This window comes from Mesoplodon mirus (genome assembly GCF_964341445.2).
Source record: "Mesoplodon mirus genome assembly, chromosome: 19".
NCBI lineage: Eukaryota > Metazoa > Chordata > Mammalia > Artiodactyla > Ziphiidae > Mesoplodon > Mesoplodon mirus.
Genome location: NC_138995.1, coordinates 15,127,474 through 15,155,325, shown reverse-complemented (window position 1 = coordinate 15,155,325; position 27,852 = coordinate 15,127,474). Strand labels below are relative to the sequence as shown.

The 27,852-nt window shown below is 40.9% G+C and overlaps 1 protein-coding gene and 1 long non-coding RNA gene across 2 annotated transcripts in view; both read left to right on the top strand.

Moving 5' to 3' along the window:
• The first annotated feature begins 1,484 nt into the window (after positions 1 to 1,484).
• Positions 1,485 to 27,852, top strand: part of PKD1L3 (polycystin 1 like 3, transient receptor potential channel interacting) — a 67,145-nt gene continuing 40,777 nt past the window's right edge. Inside the window, 9 exon segments of the mRNA XM_082606635.1 lie at positions 1,485 to 2,455; positions 12,260 to 12,309; positions 14,236 to 14,478; positions 21,549 to 21,729; positions 23,026 to 23,149; positions 23,246 to 23,372; positions 24,707 to 24,938; positions 26,103 to 26,414; positions 27,482 to 27,492. Coding sequence (XP_082462761.1) covers positions 2,164 to 2,455; positions 12,260 to 12,309; positions 14,236 to 14,478; positions 21,549 to 21,729; positions 23,026 to 23,149; positions 23,246 to 23,372; positions 24,707 to 24,938; positions 26,103 to 26,414; positions 27,482 to 27,492 — 1,572 coding nt within the window. The 5' untranslated portion in view covers positions 1,485 to 2,163.
• On the top strand, positions 9,470 to 10,930 carry LOC309794382. The gene is made up of 3 exons (XR_014292037.1): positions 9,470 to 9,584; positions 9,771 to 10,465; positions 10,537 to 10,930. It is a non-coding gene; the product is annotated as an uncharacterized lncRNA (long non-coding RNA).

Here is a 27,852-nt window from a genome sequence, read left to right as displayed (position 1 = left end):
ACCGGGCACTAAAAAGGGTTGAAATGATTTACAGCGCTGTGTAAGATACCTGAGTTGACTTTAAAAGAAGATTCCTTGCACACCAGGTTTCACTTTTTTAAAATGCCTAAAACATATGTATGTATGTTTGTAAGGATATTGGGAAACTAAGACTGTGAACTTCGAAAAGTGAAAGTGTCCTGCACCCAAACAGTTCCATTGCCGCCCAGACTTGGACTCCTCTACCCAGAAATCTTCCCCCCAAATTGCAAACTCTTATTTTCTTGGCGTTTGAAACAATTCAGTTTTCTAGTTTCAGTTCCCACTACTGTCCTTCTAGCACCCCCACACAGAGAGCATTATTTCTTTCTCTGTATAAATGCCTTCCACCGTCTCACCTCCATGCATTTACTCTTGTGGACGCTTCTGCCAAGATGCCTGTTCCGTCTTCCTAGACATGGACACCCTTACATTTTCAAGTGCTGGAAATACATCTGCTTCATCTGAACCTTCACAGATTTAAGCTATACCTGTGTAGTGGAACTTTATTAACTACACCTGTTATGTCTTTTCTCCCCTAATTAGACTGTAAACTGTTTGAAAGTAGGGACCATACTATATTTCATTGTACCAGTCGTTTGATTATGGCAGTGGTTTTCAAACTGAGGGATGTGTTCTTGGGGTTTACACTTCAGAGAATTTTTGATTTTGGTGTCCACTTCCACAGTGATTTTTTAAAGTAATGTAAGCATCATTTGGACCATTTGGATAACCAACTGAACCCTGAAAGCTGCCAGGCAATTTCAGTGCCCACATTTATTTGTATTTGTGGTCTCATTTTGGTGCCAAGAAAGAGAACTGGCTAAAATACGTTGATGATGGATGTGCTACAGGTGAAGATCAAATGACATGCTCTATGAACAAAGTTTGGTTTTTTTTCTTTTAATTTATTTTATGTATTTATTTTTGGCTATGTTGGGTCTTCGTTGCTGCATGCAGGCTTTCTCTAGTTGCTGTGAGTGGGGGCTACTCTTCGTTGTGGTGCGCAGGCTTCTCATTGTGGTGGCTTCTCTTGTTGCAGAGCACGGACTTCAGGCGCACAGGCTTCAGTAGTTGTGGCTCGCGGGCTCTAGAGCGCACGCTCAGTAGTTGTGGTGCACGGGCTTAGTTGCTCCGCGGCATGTGGGATCTTCCCAGACCAAGGCTCGAACCCATGTCCCCTACATTGGCAGGCGGATTCTTAACCACTGCTCACCAGGGAAGCCCTGAACAAAGGTTTTTCAGCAAATTAATTAAAGAAAAGTGGTGAGAGGATTGATTCTTCCCTACAGTACGAAGTAGCGTGAATGACAAAATCAAAAGAACCTGTGCAGTCGTAGGCCAGAACTGTGTTCATCTGCTAAGTGGCTATTTAGTTTGGCAAAATTTGAATTTCATTGGTTTTCAGTTTTGTTTATATTTAATTTCTATTCATTCTTTCATCAAATATTTATTCTTTGGCTTTTATGATTATGTAAGAGCTTTAGGAGAGAGATTACGCCTAGTGTTGTGTATAAATGTATTTAAGAAACAATACAGTAATTTAAATCCATCGTAGGGGTCTGCAAGAATGGTTTTCTTTTAAAAAAAAATACATTACTCAATTTTTAGCAACACTGACTTAGCTATCTATCGTCCTCTATCCCCTTACAGCTTAGACTTAGCAAATAAAGATCTATTATAAAACTAAAGGCATAGCCGGTTGTGTAGACACACGTGGTGCTGCCTTAGCTATGAAGGCCCATTGCTTTATTGATCTCTGGCATTTGTTTTCAGCTTATAGGAACTCCACCTGGGTCCTTAAAACAAAACCTTTTGTCTCCTTGACAAATTATTACCAATTTCTAAAAGAATATTACTAATAAGATAAACCCACCAAGAATGTATTTAAAGGACCAGGCAGCCGCTGAGCCCCAACACGTTTTTTAAATTTATTTTATTTATTTGTTATTTTTGTCTGCGTTGGGCCTTCGTTGCCGCGCGCAGGCTTTCTCTAGTTCCGGCGAGCAGGGGCTACTCTTCGTCGCGGTGCGCGGGCTTCTCATTGCGGTGGCTTCTCTCCTCGCGGAGCACAGGCTCTAGGCAAGCGGGCTTCAGTAGCTGTGTGAGCCTCTACACTTTTCATGCTCACAGGGCACAGAGAAAATGTTCTTCAAAGGAAGAACCTGGGTTTGGTTATACATCACAACAGGCATCGTTCTAGGAAGTGAGCTGGATAGCCCACAGCAACATGGAGAACATAATTGTTATCAGCTGAACAGGTTTCATTGCAGCTTTCAGGAAGCAGATGACTGTCGTGCTCAGAGAGGACACCCTGCTTTCACTTGGAACCAGGAGGTTCAAGACCTCCTCTGGGACTTTCTGGAAGAAGGAAAGAAGTGGTGGGTTGGGGAAGTTTTAATGCTGCTGGGAAAACATCAAGAAAAAAACAACCCAGGTAAGGCTCTGAGGTTTAGTGTTTATGAAGGAAACTTCCTTATTTTACTCTGAGACAAGAGAAGGAAAAAAATTTAAATCTTTCTCCTTTTGTGTACAGAAAAAGCAATCACTTCACTTTGTTACCATCATTCCTCTGAAATATCTCCACTTTTGTGCTACAGACTTTGATTTGTCTGTGTCAGAAAAATGATGAGATTTTTCCCAGAGCCTCTCAAAAGTTAATTTACCTGCTATTTCACTAAAAGTGTTGTGCCAGATTCTGAAATGGGAATCCTTTTACGGTCACTTTTTTTTCCTGGTAAATATCTCTTTATCATTCTCTTCCCCACATTTCCTAACAGAACCTTGGAGAGAAATTATTTGCCTCTTGTCTTTCTTACACAGATATTTTCAAAATTATGCACCATAATCCTGTGGTCTTAGAGAAAAATCCAAGGCATTATTAAATCATCATCATCTTCACTGAAGTCTAGGTAAATTAATACTAAGCCTTGTGATAATGCATAATATGAAAAAATAAACAATCTATAATTTGTTGGGGGGGCAATCCTAAATTTCCATCTATTGGAAGCTAGCAGGATTTGGTCTTCATATTTATATTTTTCTAAATGTTCGACTTTTGAGTATGAGCCTCATCTGGGTCGGTCTCCCTGCAGCAGATGCTGCCAAAGACCTAATTGTCACAAACTGATTGTAGACAAGGAAAACATGTGAGAGCAGTAGGTAAAGAGTCTGAGTGGTGGACGGTAGAGGCTTCCTCCTGCAGCCCCTCTGGTAGTTGGGCAGAGCCATTCCTTGATGTTCCCTTCACTTCCTGACTTGGTGGACTGTGGGAGAAAGTGTACTGATAAACCCCATTTCCCACATGTACCCCTCCAGTCCTTTTAGCACTTGGGCTTTAGAGGGAAGAACAGGAAGCGAAGGAGGAAAACAATACAGTGGAATATAGGGGAGCTTGTTATCATTTATAGGTTTGCTTCTTCAGAGGTAGGAGGTGAGAATTAAGCGGAGGTGTGCGTAGTTGGGGTTTTTTTTCAATTAACGTTCTTCATGCAGTACTCACATAAAGCACTTGTTCATAGCTCAGTGAGTTGACAGAGAATTCTGAGAATTCTCAATGATCTCAGACTGTTTAGGTAAAAATTTTGTTGCACTTTTTTAAAAAAATCACAAATACATTCTTATTAAAATATACAGCAGCTGTGGATGCTTCATAAAACAGAATGCATTGCAATATTTCTCTATTACAAGAAAAAAAAAGATCACCTTCCTCAAATACTGGCTATTGAAAGGACCCAGTATTTCAAAGTAATATATTTCTAGCTTCAGACCTCTCCTTCGTCACCCTTTCAAGCTCTTTGTGATATCTTTGTCCCTTTTGCCATGATAACATGCATGCTATTTTTAAAAATTAATTTGTATTGGAGTATAGTGGCTTTACAAAGTTGTGTTAGTTTCTGCTGTAAGCATGCTATTGTTAATGAGGCCAAGGCTGTGAGCCTAATCTCTGCACAAGTCAAGTGCCCAGGTGTTTCGTTCTTACAAACTGCATCCCTAGAACTGGCAGCCATCTTACAACTGTGCGCTTTTCTCATCATCACAGGAGTTTCTTTCGCCAGACCCATCTCCAGGATTGGAAAAACAACCCCTAATGTAGTCTAAATAGTGTTGATTATCCATCCGTTTTTCACTCTCCAAGAGTTGAGCTTTTAGACTTCCTCAGTTACTCTTGGTTTTGGAGTGAATATGCATTTCCCGATATTATTTTTCATGTACTGGCAAGAGATTTCTGCTGTAGAACATAGAATGTTTGTGCAGAAGAAAATCTTGGACAAAAAGAATTCTGTTCAGTTTACCCAAGCCAGTTGTGTAAATTCTGAGTCTATGTTCTGATAATGAGAGGAAGTAGGTCACTGCGGTAAAGAGCTGGAGCTGTGGAGTCGGGCTTCCTGGGGTCCCATCTTGTTTCTGCGACCCTGGGCAAGCAGCTTAACCTCCCTGCAGCCCAGTGTCCTTCCAAGGATTGTTATGAGGATTAAGTAAGACAATACAAATAAGGTATTAGAACAATTCGTGGCATACTATAGCAATTATTACTGTTGTTATTGTGCAGTTTCAATTTTTTGTTCAAAGTTACCTTCTGCTTCTAGATAGCTTCACATTCACGTCAAAGGTGAAAACACTTTTGGAGATCCAATATTGGTATTAACCATTATTGTCAGAGTGTTTATACATCTTATTATGAATTTAAGAAATGCCTCTTCTAAAATACCATGCCGGTAGGAGAAGTATTTGTAAATGTTCAAATACTTAACGTTCAAAAAAGAAGTCTGGGGCTTCCCTGGTGGCGCAGTGGTTGAGAGTCCGCCTGCCGATGCAGGGGACGCGGGTTCGTGCCCCGGTCCGGGAGGATCCCACATGCCGCGGAGCGGCTGGGCCAGTGAGCCATGGCCGCTGAGCCTGCGCGTCCGGAGCCTGTGGTCCGCAACGGGAGAAGCCACAACAGTGAGAGGCCCGCGTACCGCAAAAAAAAAAAAAAAAAAAAAAAAAAGAAGTCTGGGGCTTCCCTGGTGGCGCAGTGGTTGAGAGTCCGCCTGCCGATGCAGGGGACGCAGGTTCGTGCCCCAGTCCGGGAGGATCCCACTTGCCGCGGAGCGGCTGGGCCCGTGAGCCATGGCCGCTGAGCCTGCACGTCCAGAGCCTGTGCTCCGCAACGGGAGAGGCCACAACAGTGAGAGGCCACAACAGTGAGAGGCCCGCGTATCGGGAAAACAAACAAAAAACACTTAAAGCTCACATGTAAGAGCATTAAGAAATTGGAACAGTAAACAAGTTGGAATAAAAAGTAACAGTTTGTGTTAAAAGTGGTGTTGTAATAGGGTTAATATTCCTCTTGTAAGTGCCAAGACAGCCGTACTGGTTGTGAAAACTTTGAAATACTTCCATGCCATTGGTAAAGTAAAGTAATATTATAAACTCATTACTTCAAACTAACGATCATAGGTTGATATGACAGCCATTGATAAATGATCTATCCTAGGGACATCTGAAAAAAAAAAAAAATATATATATATATATTTTTTTTTTTTTCCGGTATGCGGGCCACTCACTGTTGTGGCCTCTCCCGTTGTGGAGCACAGGCTCTGGATGTGCAGGCCCAGCGGCCATGGCTTACAGGCCCAGCCACTCTGCGGCATGTGGGATCTTCCCGGACCAGGGCACGAACCCGTGCCCCCTGCATCGGCAGGCGGACTCTCAACCACTGCGCCACCAGGGAAGCCCTGAAAAATATTTTTAGACCTATCTGCCATTCTGGCTAAGGTCACAGTGTTGCACATCCTTTGAAACACTCTGTGCTTTAGGAGAAGCATCAGCATATCGTTAGCTCAAATTACATACTTGCTACTTCTGAATAATTTAGCTTTGACTTTGCTTTTGTTGTTAGTGTGTTATAGCTCTTGTTTAAGTAGTATATGCGTGATGTTTTGATTTTTATAAATTCAATAGTTTGTAATAAAATAAGAAACACAAGTTCCCACAATCCCTAATGAAAAAATGGATCTAGGGAATAATCACCAATGGCTGCTAGACTAATAGAGATAGTTATTAGTTGTCACACAGACAGACATTATGTGACTCCTGATGGAAGTACTTGACACTACCTCCTAAGTATTCTTATAGAAAGTAGAACTTGAATCTGATTAAGCCTCTAGAGCCAACCAGTTTATAAAAAGTCAGAACTGAGAACATGTGAGATGGCACCATGGGAATGCAGTCATCAAAATCCAGAATTGGGAAGCTTTACAGGATAAACAACTTAGATTTTACAATAAAGACATGGCAAGATTGAGGGGAGAGAATGAGGAGGAAGTGGGAAAGGGCCACCCAGGAGAGTGGAAGTGAGAATAGACTAGGGAAATACTTTGATTACCAGGCAGGTGAAGGCCGGCCCCTCGTGGTTCATGATCCTGAATTTAAGCTGAGATGTAGTCAACGGGGTTGTATGATTTCTCCAGCCACGTTCAGCAGCGTGATAAGAAACAGCAAATATACACAGGGAGGCACATTCAAGAATGCTGTTTCCCTGGTGGCGCAGTGGTTGAGAGTCCGCCTGCCGATGCAGGGGATACGGGTTCGTGCCCCGGTCTGGGAGGATCCCATGTGCCGCGGAGCGGCTGGGCCCGTGGGCCATGGCCGCTGGGCCTGCGCGTCCGGAGCCTGTGCTCCGCAGCGGGGGAGGCCACAGCAGTGAGAGGCCCGCATACCGCAAAAAAAAAAAAAAAAAAAAAAGAATGCTGTTGCCCACCTTCTGAACTCTTTAATCTCTACCAATAAGAATTATTGAATACAAAGGAGAATCTTATGCTTCGAATGTAATTTCCTAAAGTAAACTTAATTCTGTCTTCTCACTGTTGACCCAATTGGTAGACCTAATTTTGAGATGTTGTGACTGTGCTCCAGAGCAAAAGACCTACTTCAGAATTCCTACATTGTTGTTCTTTTTAAAAAAACAACTGGATAGTTATCTTTAATTTGTTTTCTTTAACATATGTGTTTTAATTATCACATATGTGCGTGTAGTGATTATTTGATAGACTTCCACCTAACGTTTTATCCTATAAGTTAACTTTTGCATTGGCCTCCAAATAGATGCCTTTTCAGACCAAGATGCCAGTTATGAAAGAAATGGGAATAATTCTCATTCACATAGGAAACCCAAGAGGACCAAAAGAGAAGTCACAATACCGAGAAACAAAATGACCTCAGGTAATGTGTAGTGAAATCAATTCCACCCTTAAAGGATGCACAAGACTTAATTAATGCCGAAATGTGTCATCATCACGGGTACTCAGTAAATATTCTTTACATTCTATTTTGTCTGATCTAATATTGCAGTGTTTGCTTTCATTTTTAAAAAATTTATTTATTTGTTTTTATTTTTGGCTTCATTGGGTCATCGTGGCTGTGCGCGGGCTTTCTCTAGTTGTGACGAGTGGGGGCTACTCTTCATTGCGGTGCGCGGGCTTCTCATTGCGGTGGCTTCTCATTGCACAGCATGGGCTCTAGGCACGCGGGCTTCAGTAGTTGTGGCTTGCAGGCTCTAGAGCACAGGCTCAGTAGTTGTGGCACACGGGCTTAGTTGCTCCTCAGCATGTGGCATCTTCCTGGACCAGGGCTCGAACCCGTGTCCCCTGCATTGGCAGGCGGACTCTTAACCACTGCGCCACCAGGGAAGCCCTAAGACAAGTTTTTTTCCCACAAAAGTTTCCATCAAAAAAGAGTCGTGTTAAAGCCCTTGCAAAGTCTTTCATATCGTGGTATTCTCCCCTTTTTTTTTTAATTTTGAAAAACAAATACTATTTGGGGAAACTGCATGAGTATGAAATGACTTCAATCAATATCAGTGTTAGCTAATTATAGAGATCACCTGACAGAATGGGTGAAAAAAGAGACAAATTTAAAGTGGATTTAGGGTTTCCCTGGTGGCGCAGTGGTTAAGAATCCACCTGCCAGTGCAGGGGACATGGGTTCGAGCCCTGGTCCAAGAAGATCCCACATGCTGCGGAGCAGCTAAGCCCGCACACCACAACTACTGAGCCTGTGCTCTAGAGCCCGTGATCCACAGCTACTGACCCCACGTGCCACAACTACTGAGCCTGCGGGCCACAACTACTGAAGCCTGCACGCCTAGAGCCCGTGCTCCTCAACAGGAGAAGCCACTGCAATGAAGCCCGCGCACCACAACGAAGAGTAGCCCCGGCTCGCCGCAACTAGAGAAAAGCCTGCACGCAGCAACGAAAACCCAACACAGCCAAAAATAAATAAAATTTTTAAAAAACACTTTAAAAAATAAAATAATAAAAATAAAGTGGATCTAGTGATACTCTTAGGGGTGGCAGCTCACAACTTCAAGGGTTGGGTGTCCTTGTCAACAAGCCCCTTAAGTATCCTTTAAAAAAGCAATTTAGAAAGTGTTATTGCTGCAGAGACATTCTCTCATCTAGAGAGAATATATATCTAAAGAACAAATGTAAAAATCAGCTTTTCTGAATGCTTTGTAAGTGAGTACTTGTGAGTTGGGAAAAAAGATAGTGATAGAATTAGATGGAAGTAAAGATGAGATATTTTGGAAAACCTAAATAATTCAGAAATTTCTTCTGGTTATAATGAAAGCAGTGATGTTGAAGATGCATTTGAAAAGTTTGAATAAAGCTATGTCATGAAATTGAGTTTCAGAAGAGCAAAGCTTCTAAATTAAGATACTACTTTGTATAACGTGATTTTAATTATGCCTTTGTAAAACTAAATTACTGAATTAAATAAGTAGACATTTGTTTCACATACATCCTTCAGGTTTATATAGTCAAATTTGCTCAAAAATAACTTAAAAAATCTCATTGAGAAAGGAGGTCACCTTATATTTATGTATGTGTGGTCCTTTAAAAAATTTTGTGTCACTTTGCTTTAGGTGTGTGCCTACTAAATTTCATGTAAATGCATCTAATTATTTCACTCACTCTGAGAATATTTTAATAGTAGAGTTTATCATATTCAACTTTATTTTAATAACATCATTCCTTGCCCTGTTCTGTGCTTTCTGGTTCTAATGCTTCCTTGCTTTTGTCTTTTGTTGAAATTTTGTTCTTCAGTAGTCTTGTGTTAATTAGTTACCTTCAAGACTTTTTTTTTTTTTTTTAAACACATTCTTATACCTATGTTTTTCTAGTTGTCGGGCTCAGGAATGAAACAGTCTCTCTTGAAATCCCCTCATCTGGTTATAGAATTATAGCACAGGTTGGTTTTTTCACCTCCCCACCCTCACTTGCTACATCTTGTTAGTATATTCTGTGGGTTTTATTCAGGATATTGTTATAATAAATAATTATTTTTATACTATATAACTTCTTTTAAGAATACTTTTTTCATGCTTTTATCAAAGCCAGTTTCCAACAATAATTTAGAATTTATTTCTGTTTTAACTGGTTTTGTATTTATCACCAACCACTTTGTACCATAACTTCCCACTTCCGAGTTCTTAATTTTGTTTCATCTCTATTCCAATTGTTTTTTCAAGAAAGATCTATTCGTGGAAATATTTTGGGAGCTTGTGAATAATCAAAATTGCGGTACGCGGGCCTCTCACTGTTGTGGCCTCTCCCGTTGCGGAGCACAGGCTCTGGACGCGCAGGCTCAGCGGCCATGGCTCACGGGCCCAGCCGCTCCACGGCATGTGGGATCTTCCCGGACTGGGGCACGAACCCGTGTCCCCTGCATCGGCAGGCGGATTCTCAACCACTGCGCCACCAGGGAAGCCCTCTTGTCCTTTCTTAATGTTAAAGGAAAACTTTCCCCAGACAATTAACTGATCTAGTAAGGTTTTTTTTTTTTTTTTGCGATACACGGGCCTCTCACCGTTGTGGCCTCTCCCGTTGCGAAGCACAGGCTCCGGACGCGCAGGCTCAGCGGCCATGGCTCACGGGCCCAGCCGCTCCGCAGCATGTGGGATCCTCCTGGACCGGGGCACGAACCCGTGTCCCCTGCACCGGCAGGCGGACTCTCAACCACTGTGCCACCAGGGAAGCCCTGATCTAGTAAGCTTTTATTCAGTGACTCATGAGTTGGGCAACATCCATTCTAGCAGACAGAAAGGATCTTTTAAGAGCTGTACAAGGGGAGAGATTTTTATAGACAGAGATGAGCAGGAGCAAGGAGGTTATACTGGGCATTTACTAAGTGGTTAAAGCAAGGTTACTTAAAAAGAACAAAGGGAAGTGATGGAGCTGGGTTATGTAACTTGTACTGGGCAGGCAGGCACTGACGGGTTGACTTTGGCCTTCCTTTCCTGGAAGAGCCGTTTGCTGATGTGGGACTTAGCATGAGTGACTCCATCTTGGGCCTGATCTGGTTACTTTAACACCAGTGAGGCATATGTTAGCAGGGTGTACAGTTAAAAGGTAGGATTAGTTGCTGTAACAAAGGCCAAAATGGTAGCTTAAACAAAATAGAAGTTCATTTCTCTTTTACATAACAGTCTGAGTAAGAGGTCTAAGACTGACAGGATAGATCAGTGGTTTATAGGACCCAAGCTCTTCCTTGTTCTGACCTCATCAACTTGTAGCATCCATCTCAGGTCTATACAAGCTGTTTTACCACCCTGCACTCTATGTTCACATTCCAGCAAGTGAGAAGGAGAGAGGGGTGGGGTGGGGGCTGATCTTTTTTTTTTTTTTTTAAGGGCACAGCCTGGAAATTGCATCTATTACTTCTCATATCCCATTGGCCAGGACCTGATCACATGTCCACACCACTGCAAGCAAGGAGGGCTGGGAAATGTAGTCCTTAGCTGGGCTGCCATGTTCTCATGGAAGGAAGGGAGAACATAGTAGAGAATAACCAACACTCTACAATGAAAGTGATGCAATTCTTTCCTCACGGTCTTCCCCCTCAAAACTCTGTAGACATCATTGTCTTTTGGCACTTAATGCTATAGTGGAAAAGATTAAGGCTAGCTACCCCCCCCCCCTTTTTTTTCTGGTAGCCTTTTTTTCCATATCAGATTGCTTGGAGAATTTTTTAATCCTTGTGCTACAGAAACTTTTTTTTAGCATGCATCTAGGTTACTTTTCACTGATTTTGCCTAGAATGTGATGTGGCATATATACATCTTTCTTGGCTTATGAAAGTTTTATTTCTATTCTACCCATTTATCCCTTCTATTTCATTGGCTCTGGTTTTGTCTCTGAGAAATGCCAGTTATCTATGTGCTCTCCTATTGGCTTCTGTCCTCCATATCTTTCCTGTCATTCTTTTAAGTGAAACGATGGTTTCCTACTTATCACTCTTTCTGTTACATTCTGAAAGAACTCCTGACATTTATCCTGCGTACCACTGATTTGACTTTTCCACCTTAGTTCTGTTTTGTATTATCTCCAACATGGACCTTAATTTTTCTGTAGCATTTTTCGTTTTCTTGAAATCCTCTAATATCATTTATTTCTCTTTTAATCTATCTCATTCTTATGCGTATTAGCTTCAGTTGGTTTATCTTTAAGATTCTCTGTATTGCGGTACAGCCAAAAAAAAAAAAAGGACTTTGTTTCAATTAAGAATGTTAAACAGCTTTCTGAAATATTCTTCTGGATTTTGCTGTTGATGATTTTCAGAGCTACACTTTCCTCTGTGTCCTTTGGAGTCAATTCCCAGGTTCTAAAGTGCTATTCATAGGCTCCATTTTATTCTTTGTTTTTTTCCTTATCTTTTAAGGCAAGATCTGTCAAAACACATTTGTCTAAGACTAAGAAATTGTATCACCCTAAATTCAGCAGCCTGTTGGCTTATTTAGTGGTCATAACCCCTTCTCAGATCGACAGTTGAAGTTCTGGGTTAGTTTCCTGTTCTCAGCAAGCTGTCAACCTAATGACCCTAATCTGAGGTGAGGTTTTACTCAGCTCTACATACATTGCTTTAATTTTCACATCATTGGATATTATTACACAAGTTCTCAAGATGAGAAAACTAAGAGGTTAAGTCATTTGCTCAGGGCTTCATAGTTACAGTGAAAGGCAAACCAGCTCTGGACCCCAGATTTTTTACTTTTAGAATCCAGTTTCTGTTTTCAATCCTCCATCCTGTTAGTCTTCTGGCTTGTCTACAGATGTATCAACAGTGGGAAATGATCACTTTGGTTTCCTATATAAAACAATTTGTGTTGTTTTTAGCCGTGAATAATCCTCAAGTAAAATAGAAATATTTCTATCCTAAAACTTTTCCTTGAGCTTCATTGACTTTCTTTTTCCTATAGGAGCCACTCATCTTTCAACCACGTGCCACCAACCTGCTCGTGCTAGTCTTGTAAGTACTGACCTTCACAGTGCACGTCTTGGAATATTATTCTTTTTGTCGTTCTTGGTAGGTCCTGGCAGAACTCTACTCTGTCTCGTAGAGGGCTCTGGATATAATTTTTGAAGAAGGAAAGGAAAGTACTTAAGTGCAGGAAAGAATCAGGTTTGGTGGATGCTTTATTAAAGAAAATTTTAAAGCCTCTGTTTGGCTTTCATGTTGGTATAATTAGCATTTGTTGGTTGGTTGTTGGTTTATTCCCTGCTTCATCCCAAAAAAGGACTTGTGGCATCTTACCAAAATATATGCAATGCAATAAAATTTAATAATTTTTTTAAACAGGGAAAAAGAAAGAAATCTGAGTGAAAGAAAAATAAGGGTAGGAGCTCTGCATAATCTATAAATTTCACCTTCAAGGGAATTCCCTGGCAGACCAGTGGTTAGGGCTCCATGCTTCCACTGTAGGGGGCACGGGTTCAATCCCTGGTCAGGGAATTAAAATCCCGCAAAGCCACTCAGCATGGCCCAAAAAAAAAAAATTTCACATTCAAGAAATTCCTCAGCCTTCTTGCCTCTGTGTCCTGCATAGAAACCTTTCAGTGGATGTCTAAATATAGATGCACATTTATTTGATCCAACATTAACTGCAAAATGTAAGTTTTCTAGCAACATAAAAGAGAACAGGGGTGGGGCTTCCCTGGTGGCGCAGTGGTTGAGAGTCCGCCTGCCGATGCAGGGGACACGGGTTCATGCCCCGGTCCGGGAAGATCCCACATGCCGTGGGGCGGCTGGGTCCGTGAGCCATGGCCGCTGAGCCTGCGCGTCCGGAGCCTGTGCTCCGCAACGGGAGAGGCCACAACAGTGAGAGGCCTGTGTACCCCAAAAAAAAAAAAAAAGAGATCAGGGGTGAAATAAATACCCCTTAAAGCAGCATTTCCCAAGTGATATTCTGTAAGATAACAACCAACATTCTTAAAATGTTGCTAGAAGGAAGGAAAACAAAGGTTTTTGACCTTAGGACTTCTCAGAGCCTCTCATGTGCCGAAGCCTAACCACTGCGCACCGTCCCTGAGCGACCGTCATCTCCCATCTACGCTGTGCATGTGCCTCCTCCTGATCTCTCTGCTTCCAGGGCTAGCCCCTTCCTGTCCCTTCTCAACCCAGCAGTCTGAGGGGTCCTTCACAGCACAATCAGATCATGCAGCTGCTCCTCAAAGCCCCCAAGTATCTTCCCATCTCATGCAGAGTAACATCATACTCTTCTTGATTGCCTGACGTGACATGCTCTCTCCACCCCCGTCCCTTCCTCCCACCCCACTCCAGGATCTTCCTGGTCTCCCCCAATTCCCCCTTTTGCTCATCTACCCTCCTTGTTCCTCAAACAAAGCCAGCAGGCTGTGGCCTCAGGGCCTTTGCACCCCTCAAATGTCCATCTCCAATGTATTGGCAGAGCTTTCTCTCTCCCTATATCCAACTGTCAGCAAAAATGCCCTCTCCTGATAGCTGAGCACCCTTTCTCTTCATCTGCTTACCTTTGTTTTTTTGTTTTTTACTTTACTCTATTCAGTACACAATATAATTTGTGTATCTGTCACCACCACAAAAATGGAGGCTCCATGAGGACAAGAACTTGGCTTATCTTGTTCATTGCTGTATCCTGAGTTCCCCAGAACATTGCTTCACATAGTAGATGTTTAATTATAATTTAGTGAATGGTTGACAGTAAGCACAATAATATAAATTGTGAATTTTAAAGAGGGTGCTATGGTATGCCACTTTCTCAAAACTGTTGGTGCACAGGATCTTTTTGAGAGAAATGCATATTACTACCTCACAGGGCATGTGGGTTCTAGAACAATTTTAGAAATACTGCCTTAATTATTCATCATTTGGTAAAATCATATTCAGCCTTTTCCTTTGCATATCTTAATCTTTTAGTCCAAGACCCCACGCCATTCCATCAGCCCATTTCCTTCAATACCACCTGGAGTCACACAGCAGGGAATATCAGTCATGCCTGTACCTACCAGCCATCCTCTCCCTGTGCCACCAGAGCTCACCAGGCCTGGATCTGTAACACATGCTGGAAAAGCTCTGGAAGAAATAACTTCAAGCCCCAAAGAGGACTCACATTCCAGGTGTCTTCACCACTCATCCACAAGCATCATTTCAGAACACATCTGATCAGGTAAATATGGAAAATTGAAGTCACAACTTGGGTACCCTTGTGACCCTGAAAAAACACTTTTACTCTTCTAATACGGTGATGTTTCAAGAAAATGATGCTGGGAAGGAGCCGGGTTCACCCTTTGCCTCTGAGCGGAACCTAAGAATGCCTGACAGATGATGGGGTTCAGGGCAGGCTGCCCCAGCATTTGCCACTGTGGCATGAGGATTAGTTCAAGCCGAAGATAATGAAGGCCCAACAAACTCAAGAAGAGCTTTTTACCTCCCTCTTAATTGCTGAAAAGAAATTAGGTAGGGAGCCTGTACCAGGAAGAGAGCTATTACCAAAGATAACTTTTCTTACATTAGAAACACATCTCTGCATGGTGTGGCAAACATTTGTTTACCAGACCTTTCCTCTTCTCATCTTCTGTGAAATGTCTTCCTTCCCTTTGATGTCCCAGACCCCTACCCCCTTCTCCTTAGCTCAGGATGGCAGCTAAACCTCAATAGCCTGTCTTTGAGTCTCCCCTCTTTGGGACTCCCATACATACGTAATTAAATTTGTTTTTCTCTTGTTAATCTGCCTTATGTCACCTTAAAAATTATTAGACCAGCCAAAGGACCTGGAAGGGAAGAAGGGAGAAGTGTTCCTCCCCTAACAGACAAGCCTATATCCCAATTAAAAGCAAAAACTAAACAAGTCCATGAAAATATTCCACAATGGGTTTCATACCCATTTCAGGACTTAATGTCTTCTTTTTTTTAAATTTAATTTTATTTATTTATTTTATACAGCAGATCCTTATTAGTCATCAATTTTATACACATCAGTGTATACATGTCAATCCCAATCGCCCAATTCATCACACCACCACCACCACCACCCCGTGGCTTTCCCCGCTTGATGTCCATACGTTTGTTCTCTACATCTGTGTCTCAATTTCTGCCCTACAAATCGGTTCATCTGTACCATTTTTCTAGGTTCCACATATATGCATTAATATACGATGTTTGTTTTTCTCTTTCTGACTTAGTTCACTCTGTATGACAGTCTCTAGATCCATCCACGTCTCTACAAATGACCCAATTTCATTCCTTTTTATGGCTGAGTAATATTCCATTGTATGTATGTACCACATCTTCCTTATCCATTTATCTGTCGATGGGCATTTAGGTTGCTTCCATGACCTGGCTATTGTAAATAGTGCTGCAATGAACATTGGGGTGCATGTGTCTTTTCGAATTATGGTTTTCTCTGGGTATATGCCTAGTAGTGGGATTGCTGGATCATATGGTAATTCTATTTTTAGTTTTTTAAGGAACCTCCATACTGTTCTCTATAGTGGCTGTATCAGTTTACATTCCCACCAATAGTGCAAGAGGGTTCCTTTTTCTCCACACCCTCTCCAGCATTTGTTGTTTGTAGATTTTCTGATGATGCCCATTCTAACTGGTGTGAGGTGACACCTCATTGTAGTTTTGATTTGCATTTCTCTAATAATTAGTGATGTTGAGCAGCTTTTCATATGTTTCTCGGCCATCTGTGTGTCTTCTTTGGAGAAATATCTGTTTAGGTCTTCTGCCCATTTTTGGACTGGGTTGTTTGTTTTTTTAATATTGAGCCGCATGAGCTGTTTATATATTTTGGAGATTAATCCTTTGTCCATTGATTCATTTGCAAATCTTTTCTCCCGTTCTGAGGGTTCTTTTCATCTTGTTTATGGTTTCCTTTGCTGTACAAAAGCATTGAAGTTTCTTTAGGTTCCATTTGTTTATTTTTGTTTTTATCTCCATTACTCTAGGAGGTGGATCAAAAAAGATCTTGCTGTGATTTATGTCAAAGAGTGTTCTTCCTGTTTTCCTCTAAGAGTTTTATAGTGTCCGATCTTACCTTTAGGTCTTGAATCCATTTTGAGTTTATTTTTGTGTATGGTGTTAGATAGTGTTCTAATTTCATTCTTTTACATGTAGCTGTCCAGTTTTCCCAGCACCATTTATTGAAGAAACTGTCTTTTCTCCATTGTATATCCTTGCCTTCTTTGTCATAGATTAGTTGACCATAGGTGTGTGGGTTTATCTCTGGTCTTTCTATCTTGTTCCATTGATCTTTGTTTCTGTTTTTGTGCCAGTACCATATTTTCTTGATTAGTGTACCTTTGTAGTATAGTCTGAAGTCAGGGAGTCTGATTCCTCCAGCTCTGTTTTTTTCCCTCAAGACTGCTTTGGCTATTCAAGGTCTTTTGTGTCTCCATACAAATTTTAAGATTTTTTGTTTTAGTTCCGTAAAAAGTGCCATTGGTAATTTGATAGGGATTGCATTAAATCTGTAGATTGCTTTGCGTAGTATAGTTATTTTCACAATATTGATTCTTCCAATCCAAGAACATGGTATATCTCTCCATCTGTTGGTATCATCTTTCATTTCTTTCATCAGTGTCTTATAGTTTTCTGCGTACAGGTCTTTTGTCTCCCTAGGTAGGTTTATTCCTAGGTATTTGATTCTTTTTGTTGCAGTGGTAAATGGGAGTGTTTCCTTAATTTCTCTTTCAGATATTTCACCATTAGTGTATAGGAATGCAAGAGATTTCTGTGCATTAGTTTTGTATCCTGCTACTTTACCAAATTCATTGATTAGCTCAAGTAGTTTTCTGGTAGCATCTTTAGGATTCTCTATGTATAGTATCATATCATCTGCAAACAGTGACAGTTTTACTTCTTCTTTTCTGATTTGGATTCCTTTTATTTCTTCTCTGATTGCCGTGGCTAAAACTTCCAAAACTATGTTGAATAATAGTGGTGAGAGTGGGCAACCTTGTCTTGTTCCTGATCATAGAGGAAATGGTTTCAGTCTTTCACCATTGAGAATGATGTTGGCTGTGGGTTTGTCATATATGGACTTTATTATGTTGAGGTAGGGTCCCTCTGTGCCTACTTTCTGGAGAGTTTTTATCATAAATGGGTGTTGAATTTTGTCAAAAGCTTTTTCTGCATCTATTGAGATTATCGTATGGTATTTATCCTTCAATTTGTTAATGTGGTATAGTATATTGATTGATTTGCATATATTGAAGAATCCTTGCATTCCTAGGATAAACCCCACTTGATCATGGTGTATGATCCTTTTAATGTGCTGTTGGATTCTGTTTGCTAGTATTTTGTTGAGGATTTTTGCATCTATTTTTACCAGAGATATTGGCCTGTAGTTTTCTTTTTTTGTGACATCTTCATCTGGTTTTGGTATCAGGGTGATGGTGGCCTCATAGAATGAGTTTGGGAGTGTTCCTCCCTCTGTATTTTGGAAGAGTTTGAGAAGGATAGGTGTTAGCTCTTCTCTAAATGTTTGATAGAATTCACCTGTGAAGCCATCTGGTCCTGGGCTTTTGTTTGTTGGAAGATTTTTTAATCACAGTTTCAATTTCAGTGCTTGTGATTGGTCTGTTTATATTTTCTATTTCTTCCTGGTTCAGTCTCGGAAGGTTGTACTTTTCTAAGAATTTCTCCATTTCTTCCAGGTTGTCCATTTTATTGACATATAGTTGCTTGTAGTAATCTCTCATGATCTTTTGTATTTCTGCAGTGTCAGTTATTATTTCTCCGTTTTCATTTCTAATTCTGTTGATTTGAGTCTTCTCCCTTTTTTTCTTGATGAGTCTGGCTAACGGTTTATCAATTTTGTCTTCTCAAAGAACAAGCTTTTAGTTTTATTGATCTTTGCTATTGTTTCCTTCATTTCTTTTTCATTTATTTCTGATCTGGTCTTTATGGTTTCTTTCCTTCTACTAACTTCGGGGTTTTTTGTTCTTCTTTCTCTAATTCCTTTAGGTGTAAGGTTAGGTTGTTTACTTGAGATTTTTCTTGTTTCTTGAGGTAGGATTGTATGCTATAAACTTCCCTCTTAGGGCTGCTTTTACTGAATCCCATAGGTTTGGGGTCATTGTATTTTCATTGTCATTTGTTTCTAGGTATTTTTTAATTTCCTCTTTGACTTCTTCAGTGATCTCTTGGATATTTAGTAGCATATTGTTTAGCCTCCATGTGTTTGTATTTTTCACAGATTTTTTTTCCTGTAACTGTTATCTAGTCTCATAGCTTTGAGGTCGGAAAAGATACTTGATACAATTTCAATTTTTTAAAATTTACCAAGCTTGATTTGTGACCCAAGATATGATCTATCCTGGAAAATGTTCCATGAGCACTTGAGAAGAAAGTGTATTCTGTTGTTTTTGGATGGAATGTCCTATAAATATCAATTAAGTCCATCTTGTTTAATGTGTCATTTAAAGCTTGTGTTTCCTTATTTATTTTCATTTTGGTGATCTGTCCATTGATGAAAGTGGGGTGTTAAAGTCCCCTACTCTGAATGTGTTACTGTCTATTTCCCCTTTTATGGCTGTTAACATTTGCCTTATGTATTGAGGTGCTCCTATGTTGGGTGCATAAGTATTTACAATTTTTATGTCTTCTTCTTGGGTTGATCCCTTGATCATTCTGTAGTGTCCTTCTTTGTCTCTTGTAATAGTCTTTACTTTAAAGTCTATTTTGTCTGATATGAGAATTGCTACTCCAGCTTTCTTTTGATTTCCATTTGCATGGAATATCTTTTTCCATCCCCTCACTTTCAGTCTGTATGTGTCCCTAGGTCTGAAGTGGGTCTCTTGTAGACAGCATATGTACAGGTCTTGTTTTTGTATCCATTCAGCTAGTCTGTGTCTTTTGGTTGGAACATTTAATCCATTTACATTTAAGGTAATTATTGATATATATGTTCCTATGACCATTTTCTTAAGTGTTTTGGGTTTGTTTTTGTAGGTCTTTTCCTTCTGTTGTGTTTCCTGCCTAGAGAAGTTCCGTTAGCATTTCTTGTAAAGTTGGTTTGGTGGTGCTGAATTCTCTTAACTTTTGCTTATCTGTAAAGGTTTTAATTTCTCCATCGAATCTGAATGAGATCCTTGCTGGGTAGAGTAATCTTGGTTGTAGGTTTTTCCCTTTCATCACTTTAAATATGTCCTGGCTGGCCGATTCTTAACCACTGCACCACCAGGGAAGTCCCAGGATTAGTGAGAATTTTAATTTCCATTTTTTCATTTCCTATATTTTCAGATATTTTGCTACAGCATATAGGTGCAATCTGGGTTCATTTATTTGGACTTTTTAATCACAGAAATAATACATGCTTCTTATTCAAAAATCAGAACAAAAGCGTATAAAGTAAGAACAGAAGCCCTCACCAGCTTGGTCCTTCTTGCCAATCCCATTCTCTAGGTATAATCACTGTTATTAATTTATTCTTAATTTGCTATGCATAATCCTCCAGACTTTTTTCTATACACACACAAGTTTGTTGTTTTGTGTTAACAAAAATCGGGTTAAATTACACAAATTTTTCTGCTACTTGATATTTTTTACTTAATCCTGTGTCATAGATATCTTCTCATGGTAGTACACAGACATGAGCTCACTCTTCTTTAGTGTTCCTTTGAATTTTTTTCATGTGTTTACTCTTGCAAACATCATTCATGAGCATCCATGTACCTACATCTTTGAGTACTTATACAGATATTCCTGTGGGAAAGAGAGGTAGAAATAGAATTGATGGGCTCTTAAATTTTTAATCAATGGAAAAATTACCTTCCTAAAAGGCACTATTTTACATTCCCACCAACCACTTCCTCACCCTCTCACTTTTGCCAATTTCAAAAGCAAGAAAAGAAAAGCATTTTATTGATCATTAAAGAGGTCAAACATCATTTTATATATTTATTTACCATTTTTGTTTGTCTTCTGAATTGCTTGTATATATCCATCATTCATTTCTCCCCCTTGGGTTTTTTGGTCATTTTCTTATTTGTAAGACAGCTTTATTTATTATTGATGTTAACTTTTGGTTATATATGTTGCTAATACTTTGTGCCCGTGTCTTTTTAACTTTGTTTTTTGTATCTTTTATTTTGCAGAGGTTTTTAACACATGTAACTTTGAAAATAACATTTCAAAACAAAAATAGTTGTAACTGCAGTGGATATTCACTAAATATCTGTCAACTGGCTTCACCTTCTATTTCGATTTGTTTTACTTGCGAACAACCCACAGAAAGGAGACTTGGTGTTTTCTGTTTCATGTAGAACTTCTCCTTGATCTTTCTTTTTAGTCTATCTTGAATAATTTTGGGGCCCTAAATATAAAAGGATAGTCCACTCAGTATTTCAGTCAGCATTGCTCTTTTCCTTAGCACTCCTTTTTTTTTTTTTAGCTTAGTTCTGTTAATTAGATTTTTGATCTGCTTATCACTCAAAAAGGGTCATTGTCAGTTCCTTAGAATAACCTGAACCGCATCCTCCCCATAAGTAATGTGTAACAATATATGTTCCTTCCCTGCCAAGTGGTAATATTGCTGCTTATAAAAATGCATAAGACCTACTAGAGAATGGACTTGAGGATATGGGGAGGGGGAAGGGTAAGATGGGACAAAGTGAGAGAGTGACATGGACATATATACACTACCAAATGTAAAATAGATAGCTAGTGGCAAGCAGCTGCATAGCACAGGGAGATCAGCTCCGTGCTTTGTGACCACCTAGAGGGGTGGGATAGGGAGGGTGGGAGGGAGGCAGATGCAAGAGGGAAGAGATATGGTGACATATGTATATGTATAACTGATTCACTTTATTATGAAGCAGAAACTAACACACCATTGTAAAGCAATTATGCTCCAATAAAGGTGTTTAAAAAATGCATGAAGAATAGATACATGTATATGTATAACTGAGTCACTTTGTTGTACACCTGAAACTAACAGGACATTGTTAATCAACTATACCCCACTATAAAATTAAAAGTTTTAAAAGATGCATTTGAAGTGTGTAAAGAACACAGAACTGCTTATGAGAAGAACAGAAATTTAAAGCAGGCTTAAGCAGGAAATTCCCTGGCAGTCCAGTGGTTAAGACTCCACGCTTCCAATGCAGGGAGCTTGGGTTTGATCCCTGGCCAGGGAACTAAGATACTATGTGCCACGTGGCCAAAAAAAAAAAAAAAACAAGCAGTAAGCAGTTCAGGGATGTGTTTGCTCTCTAAAATTCCAGGTGGGCGTCATCGATGCACTTATTGACCTGAATGAGCAGCTACTGCAGAGCTCATTTCCGAACAGCAGCAACCTGGGCTCCAGAATGCCTGTGACTGTCTGCCTCTTTCACTCCCTCAACAACATAACGAAAACTAGTGAAGCAAGTCGGCAAAGACCCAAGGACGACACTGAGCAGGTAGGTACAGTATGTGCTGGTAGCCAACTCCATTCGGAGACATTTTCCTCTTGACAGATCAGGTATCATACAGCCTCTCCCTAGACCTCTAGAGAACCCAGCAAAGTAGGCACCACTGAGGAGACCCCTCTGTCAAGCCTGCTCCAGGCTCTTCCTCTCAACCCCATCTGTGAGCTAAGACCACCTGTTGCTGAAATCCAGTAAAAAGAATTCAGTAACGTGGTAGGTACATAATAAATACTCCACTAAATGAATTATATTTACTATTCACATGGAAAGATGTTCAACATCACTAGTCACTAGGGAAGTGCAAGTCAAACTACCATGAGATCCCACTTCACATCCAAAAAGACAGACAATAACAAGTGTTGGCAAGGAGACAGAGAAACTGGAACACTCGTACGTTGTTGGATTGTAAAATGATGATACAGCCACTTTGGAAAAGAGTTTGACAGTTTTGCAAAATGTTAAAAATGGAATTACCATGAGGCCTAGCCATTCCACTCCTTGGTATATACCCACATATGTCCACGCAAAAACTTGTACACTTATGTTCATAGCAACATTATTCAAACAGTCAGATAGCCAAAAAGTAGAAACAATGCAGGTATCCATGATCAGATGAATGAATAAGTAAAGTGTAGTATGTCCTTTTGATGGAATATTATTTGGCAAGAAAAAAAGAATGAAGTGCTATACAAGCTACAACATGGATGAACCTTGAAAACACTATGCTAGGTGAAAGAAGCCAAACATAAAAGAGCATATATTATGATTCCGTTTATATGAAATGTCCAGAAGAGGCAAATCTATTGACACAGAATGTAGGTTAGTAGTTGCCTAGGACTGGGGACAAGAGAATGGACAGTGACTGCTACTGGTTTCTGGGTTTACTTTAGGGAAGATGAAAATGTTCTAAAATTAGATCATGGTGATAGTAACACAACCCTGTGAATATACTAAAAAACACTGAATTATATACTCTAAACGTGTGAACTGTATGTGTGAATTGCATTGCAAAAAAGCTGTTTTTAAGAAAACATTCGTCGTAAGCAGGTCTAGGGCAGCTTCTATCATGGGGCAAAGAAATATTTCCCTGGGGGCAGCTTAGTTGATACAAAGGATAAGGAGTCTTTAGCCAGACTGCAAGTACTTTCCATGGATCCTTGCAATGAACGTCACCTTTCGTTACATCACTGTCAAGATCCTTGTCCCCTTTTCTGCCCTCTCAAACCATGATTTCACTAACAATACCCTGAGGTTACACAGTCAGCTGCTATTTCCCTCTAAATGCAGGTAGAAAATACACTGGAAATGTCCTTGCTGAGCCTCAGGAGGATCCAGGAAGCATTTCTACAGCAGAATTGGTGTTCTGAGCCCACAGTGACTCTGACCTCTTTCGCTGCTACCCTGTTGCTGAGCAGGTAACAGGAAGAAGGAACGGGGAGAGTTTTGTTTTAGATTTTTGATCTTTAGAGAACACACAGAAATTGATTTTCATTTAACTTCTTTTTCATTAGGGAAAACATATCAACTTTGCCTCTGAGCTCTTACACCTTCGGTTCCCCAGCACCTGTGAGGTTAGGCTTTCCATCAGCGTCAGTTTTGGAGCAGCTCTTGAATAAACACCCAGGAGTTAACATCCAAGTGAGTGTGAAATTGATTCTGATCAGAATGAACATGGGATTTGATGGCTGTAGGCATTTGGGCGAAAATGTAAGCTGACCAGACCCAGTGAGAGAAGGTTGTGTGCGTTTAGTTCTGTTTCGCACTGGCAGGAATGAAGGCCTCTTAAAAATGACCCACTATAGAGGTTGGGAGTATTAACAGACTTCGAGGTATAACTAAGCTTCTGGCTTATGATTTGGTCTCAATTCTTCGCTATTTATACAAAGCTGGAAATCTCTGAATAATCATCAACTCAATATACCAACCTGGTTACATCAGTATATTTAATTTCTTTCAGCAACTACCTAACAAATAGAAGTAAGATTGTTGCCTTATCCTGGAGAACAGAATTCTTACTTCCTAGTAAAATGAATCCCCAGGTATAAAGATATAAAAAATAATAATTCTGAGGGTCATAAGTAAATGACTCATCTTTCTTTTTTATTTTTTATTTATTTATTTATTTATTTTTGGCTGCATTGGGTATCACAATTTTTATTTTTTATTTTTAAATTTTTTGTATATTTCGTCTTTCATTAACCAATTCTTCCTTGTATGATGTTATAATGAGAAATATTATTTCATTTAAAATATTAGTGGAGAATTTGCTGGCAGTCCAATGATTAGGACTCCATGCTTCCACTGCAGGGGGCACGAGCTCGATCCCTGGTCTTAGAACTAAGATCCCATATGCCTCACAGCGTGGCCAAAAAAATATGTGTACGTATTAGCAAGGGGAAATCCCAACATTTACTGTATGATATCTGATACCTTATTACCTATTAGGGTGTTATTTATAAATATTTTGGCAATTGATGAAACTAGAGTGTTCTTGTCTCTAAGTAACAGGACTAGCTTTCAATCCCTTCAGAGATTTTGATGACAGGAAGTTTGTTGGAAGCATCGGAAGTGTGTTACTAAGCTCTAATCATAAATTGCTCCAAGTCCATGATTTAATGGAAGATATCAATGTATGACTTGATTATTAGGGAATAAAATAGAAGGACATAGGAATTCCTGGAGAATAGGATGGAAGTCTGCAACAACTTGAAGGAAATCCTTTTAGATTTATGGGCGTGCCATTGTTTTGTTACTCACGTCGTTACTTAGGAACTCTACAAAGAGATCTACCTTACCCTTAGAAGAACGTTTTAGGTCTGAAACTATATTCTCTCCCTTAGCGCCTGGCACTGCTAACATTCACAGAGGAAGACCTAGCAAGTTGCATTCCATTATCACTAAAAGGAGACTGAAAGGCATCAATGGATGGACCACCTTAAACTTGAAGATTGACGAATTCTCTCTTATTCTAGATCGTGCTGTGGAGAAACGTGAGCACGGGCACCCATCCCACCAGCCTCAACGTGAGCGCAGACTATTTTACTATCACAGTGAATGTCACTTCCCTGGAGAAATCCCTCATAGTGTGCGTGGAGCCTGAAAGCCCCCTTTCAGTGACGCTGTACCTGGGGTTCCAGCACCAGCCTCACCACACACAGTTCCACCTGGACCTCTCCCTGCCAAAGGAGAAGGTGTCACAGAAAGGTAAACACCAACAAGATGTCCTAAACTTACTTTAAAATGCATGCTTTTCTTTTTTTTTTTAACTTTTTATTTTGAGATAATCGTGCTATTGTAAATTCACATGAAATTGTAAAAAGCAAAACACAGAGCTCTCACAAAACTTCCACCCGGTCTCCCCTAATCTTGCATAACTATAGTAGGGTGTCACAACCAGGAAGTGAAACTGACACGATGCACTGATCTTACTCGGATTTCACCAGTTTTACAAGCTCTCTTGTAATCACTTTTTAAGTGATTCTTCCTGTTTAGCAAAGCTACTGAGACAGCAACTGTCACTGCTGGGCAGAATCCTGTCTGCGTCACCGGCAGGCTCCTTCCTCATTCAGAACGTGCACCCCGTCCTACCTACTGCTCTTGGCAATAAAGTCATGTCATTTGGAGCTGGAAGGGATCTTAGAGGTCCTTTGGTCCAGATTTTGTGTTTGAGAGATGAGAAAACTACATCGATTGCGTGACTTGCCTCAGCCCTCAGCAGCTACCTGACAGAGCCGGGCCTGAAACCAGGCCTCTGACACGCAGACCAGGTCTCTCTCCCTGGAACCACTCTGTGCCTGCCCCTGCATCACTCTTGGGTTTCTTTTGTTACCTAGGTCTTCTAGCTACTCTGTTTTTTTTTTTTTTTTTTTTTTTGTGCGGTACACGGGCCTCTCACTGCTGCGGCCTCTCCCGTTGCGGAGCACAGGCTCCAGACGCGCAGGCTCAGCGGCCATGGCTCACGGGCCCAGCTGCTCCGCGGCATGTGGGATCTTCCCGGACTGGGGCACGAACCCGTGTCCCCTGCATCGGCAGGCGGACTCTCAACCACTGCACCACGGAAGCCCTAGCTACTCATTTTGATGTGTGATTATTTTGTTTTTCTAAAACTCATAATACATTCTAATTCATTAGCCCTAAGTCTTCATTTATGAAAAGCATATGATTTTTTTTTTTTTACTGGAGCAGGAGTCATCCAAAGCCCCAGACTATATCACCAGTCATTTTCTTTAAAACCATTTGTGATTCTAGGCTTATCATTTCCCCATTTGTAAAATAAAATAATGATAATAATAGACCCTTCTGAAGGAAGGTTCTAATGCTATTTTTACCCCCTTTGAAAGGCAGCTAAGTACTCTTGTTTGTTCTCAGATGAGCAATATACACGGGTGCTGACTCCAGAGAGCCTGCAGTATGGGGTTGGCACCTACTACATAATAGCCCTGTTGAATAGAAGTAAGGAGGGTGCCCAGCAGATGCCCGCCCTGTTCCCGGTCGTCACTGCCATCACCCAGTCTTATTTCTGGGACAGCGGCAACCACGTTGAGGAGCAGCGGATGCCAGGTCAGAAGCTGCCCACTTGTGCCTCTCTCCCACGTCGGCTGGCAGTAAACTCAGTGCTGTGTCATCTCATTTGGGGCGGCCCAGAAAGGAAAAGCATTGGAAGGGAAATAAATCAGCCTGGTTAAAAGGAGGAGGCGTGTGTATGGTGGGCTGAGAGAACGTGTCTCTTTGGAGCAGCCTTCTGATTTAGATTTGTCATTTTTTCCCCAAACATTAGTCCAGGGTGAATCTGACAATCTACATAAAGTAAGGCAAGTGGTATATGGAAGCTGATCAATTCTACAAGTACTAAATATGCAGACGGTAAAATGAGGCCGAGTTTCTGCTACATAAAAGAGAACTTTTATTGCTTCTCGGCCTTTTGGCTAAGATCAAGTGTAGTATCTATTTATATCAAGTTAATATCTGATACATCCTCTATTCAAGGACAATATAGCAACTGGATTTTTGGAGCAGGGAGTTGGAATAGGAGCTTGCTCCATTCACTCCAAAAAAAAAAAGAGAGAGAACGTGTGTACTTAAAAATAAGCTAACAGATTCCTGTACATTCTAAGCCAGGTGGGGACAGACTGTCACTTCTGCAGTTACTGCCTTGTTCCAGGTGTCTGACCACTTTAAAAGGGCGCTATACATTTTCACACTAGTGATCCTGTGAGATCCTGTCTGGTTTCATGTGCCCAAAGAATGTGCTGTAAGCGTCTGGAAATCCTGAGGCAGCTCTTCCTAAAAGATCTGATAGGGCTTCCCTGGTGGTGCAGTGGTTAAGAATCCGCCTCCCAATGCAGGGGACACGGGTTTGATCCCTGGCGGGGGAAGATCCCACATGCCACGGAGCAGCTAAGCCTGTGCACCACAACTACTACGCCTGCGCTCTAGAGCCTGCGAGCCTCAACTACTGAAGCCTGCGTGCCTAGAGCCCGTGCTCCGCAACAAAAGAAGCCACCGCAATGAGAAGCCTGCACACCACAACAAAGAGTAGCCCCTGCTCGCCGCAACTAGAGAAAGCCTGTGCGCAGCAATGAAGACCAAACATAGCCAAAAATAAAAATAAATAAATAAATAAATTTATTTTTTAAAAAAATGTGAGAGAGTGTTATCCAGATTGAGAACAGAAGGAAAGAGGGTTCCCTGGAAGGCTTCCGCACCATTCATGCAACCCCTCAGACTGGGAGCTTGTTAAAATGCAGGGTCTGTGGCAGTAAGTTGGGGCGGGCCGAAGAGTCTGCCTTCTGACAAGTGTCCAGTGCTGCTCGGCAGGGAAGCCCCACGGAGTAGCGAGGTGGGGGAGATTTTCTTCTCTCCCAGCAGTGGCCACTGACTGCAAAAGGCATCAGGACATTTCCTGCCTCCTTGAAGCCTTTGTTATTTGGACTCCATGAAAGTATCAGAGCTCGGAGTGCACAATGAGAATTCCTCCAACGGCCAAAAGTGGACTGGGCAACCAGAACTTAACCTTGTTCTGTGGAAGGAAGTCAGTTATCCTGACAGCATTTTTGACTTTTCATCTACAAAATCAGGTGCAGGCTCTAGAGCGCAGGCTCAGTAGTTGTGGCAAACA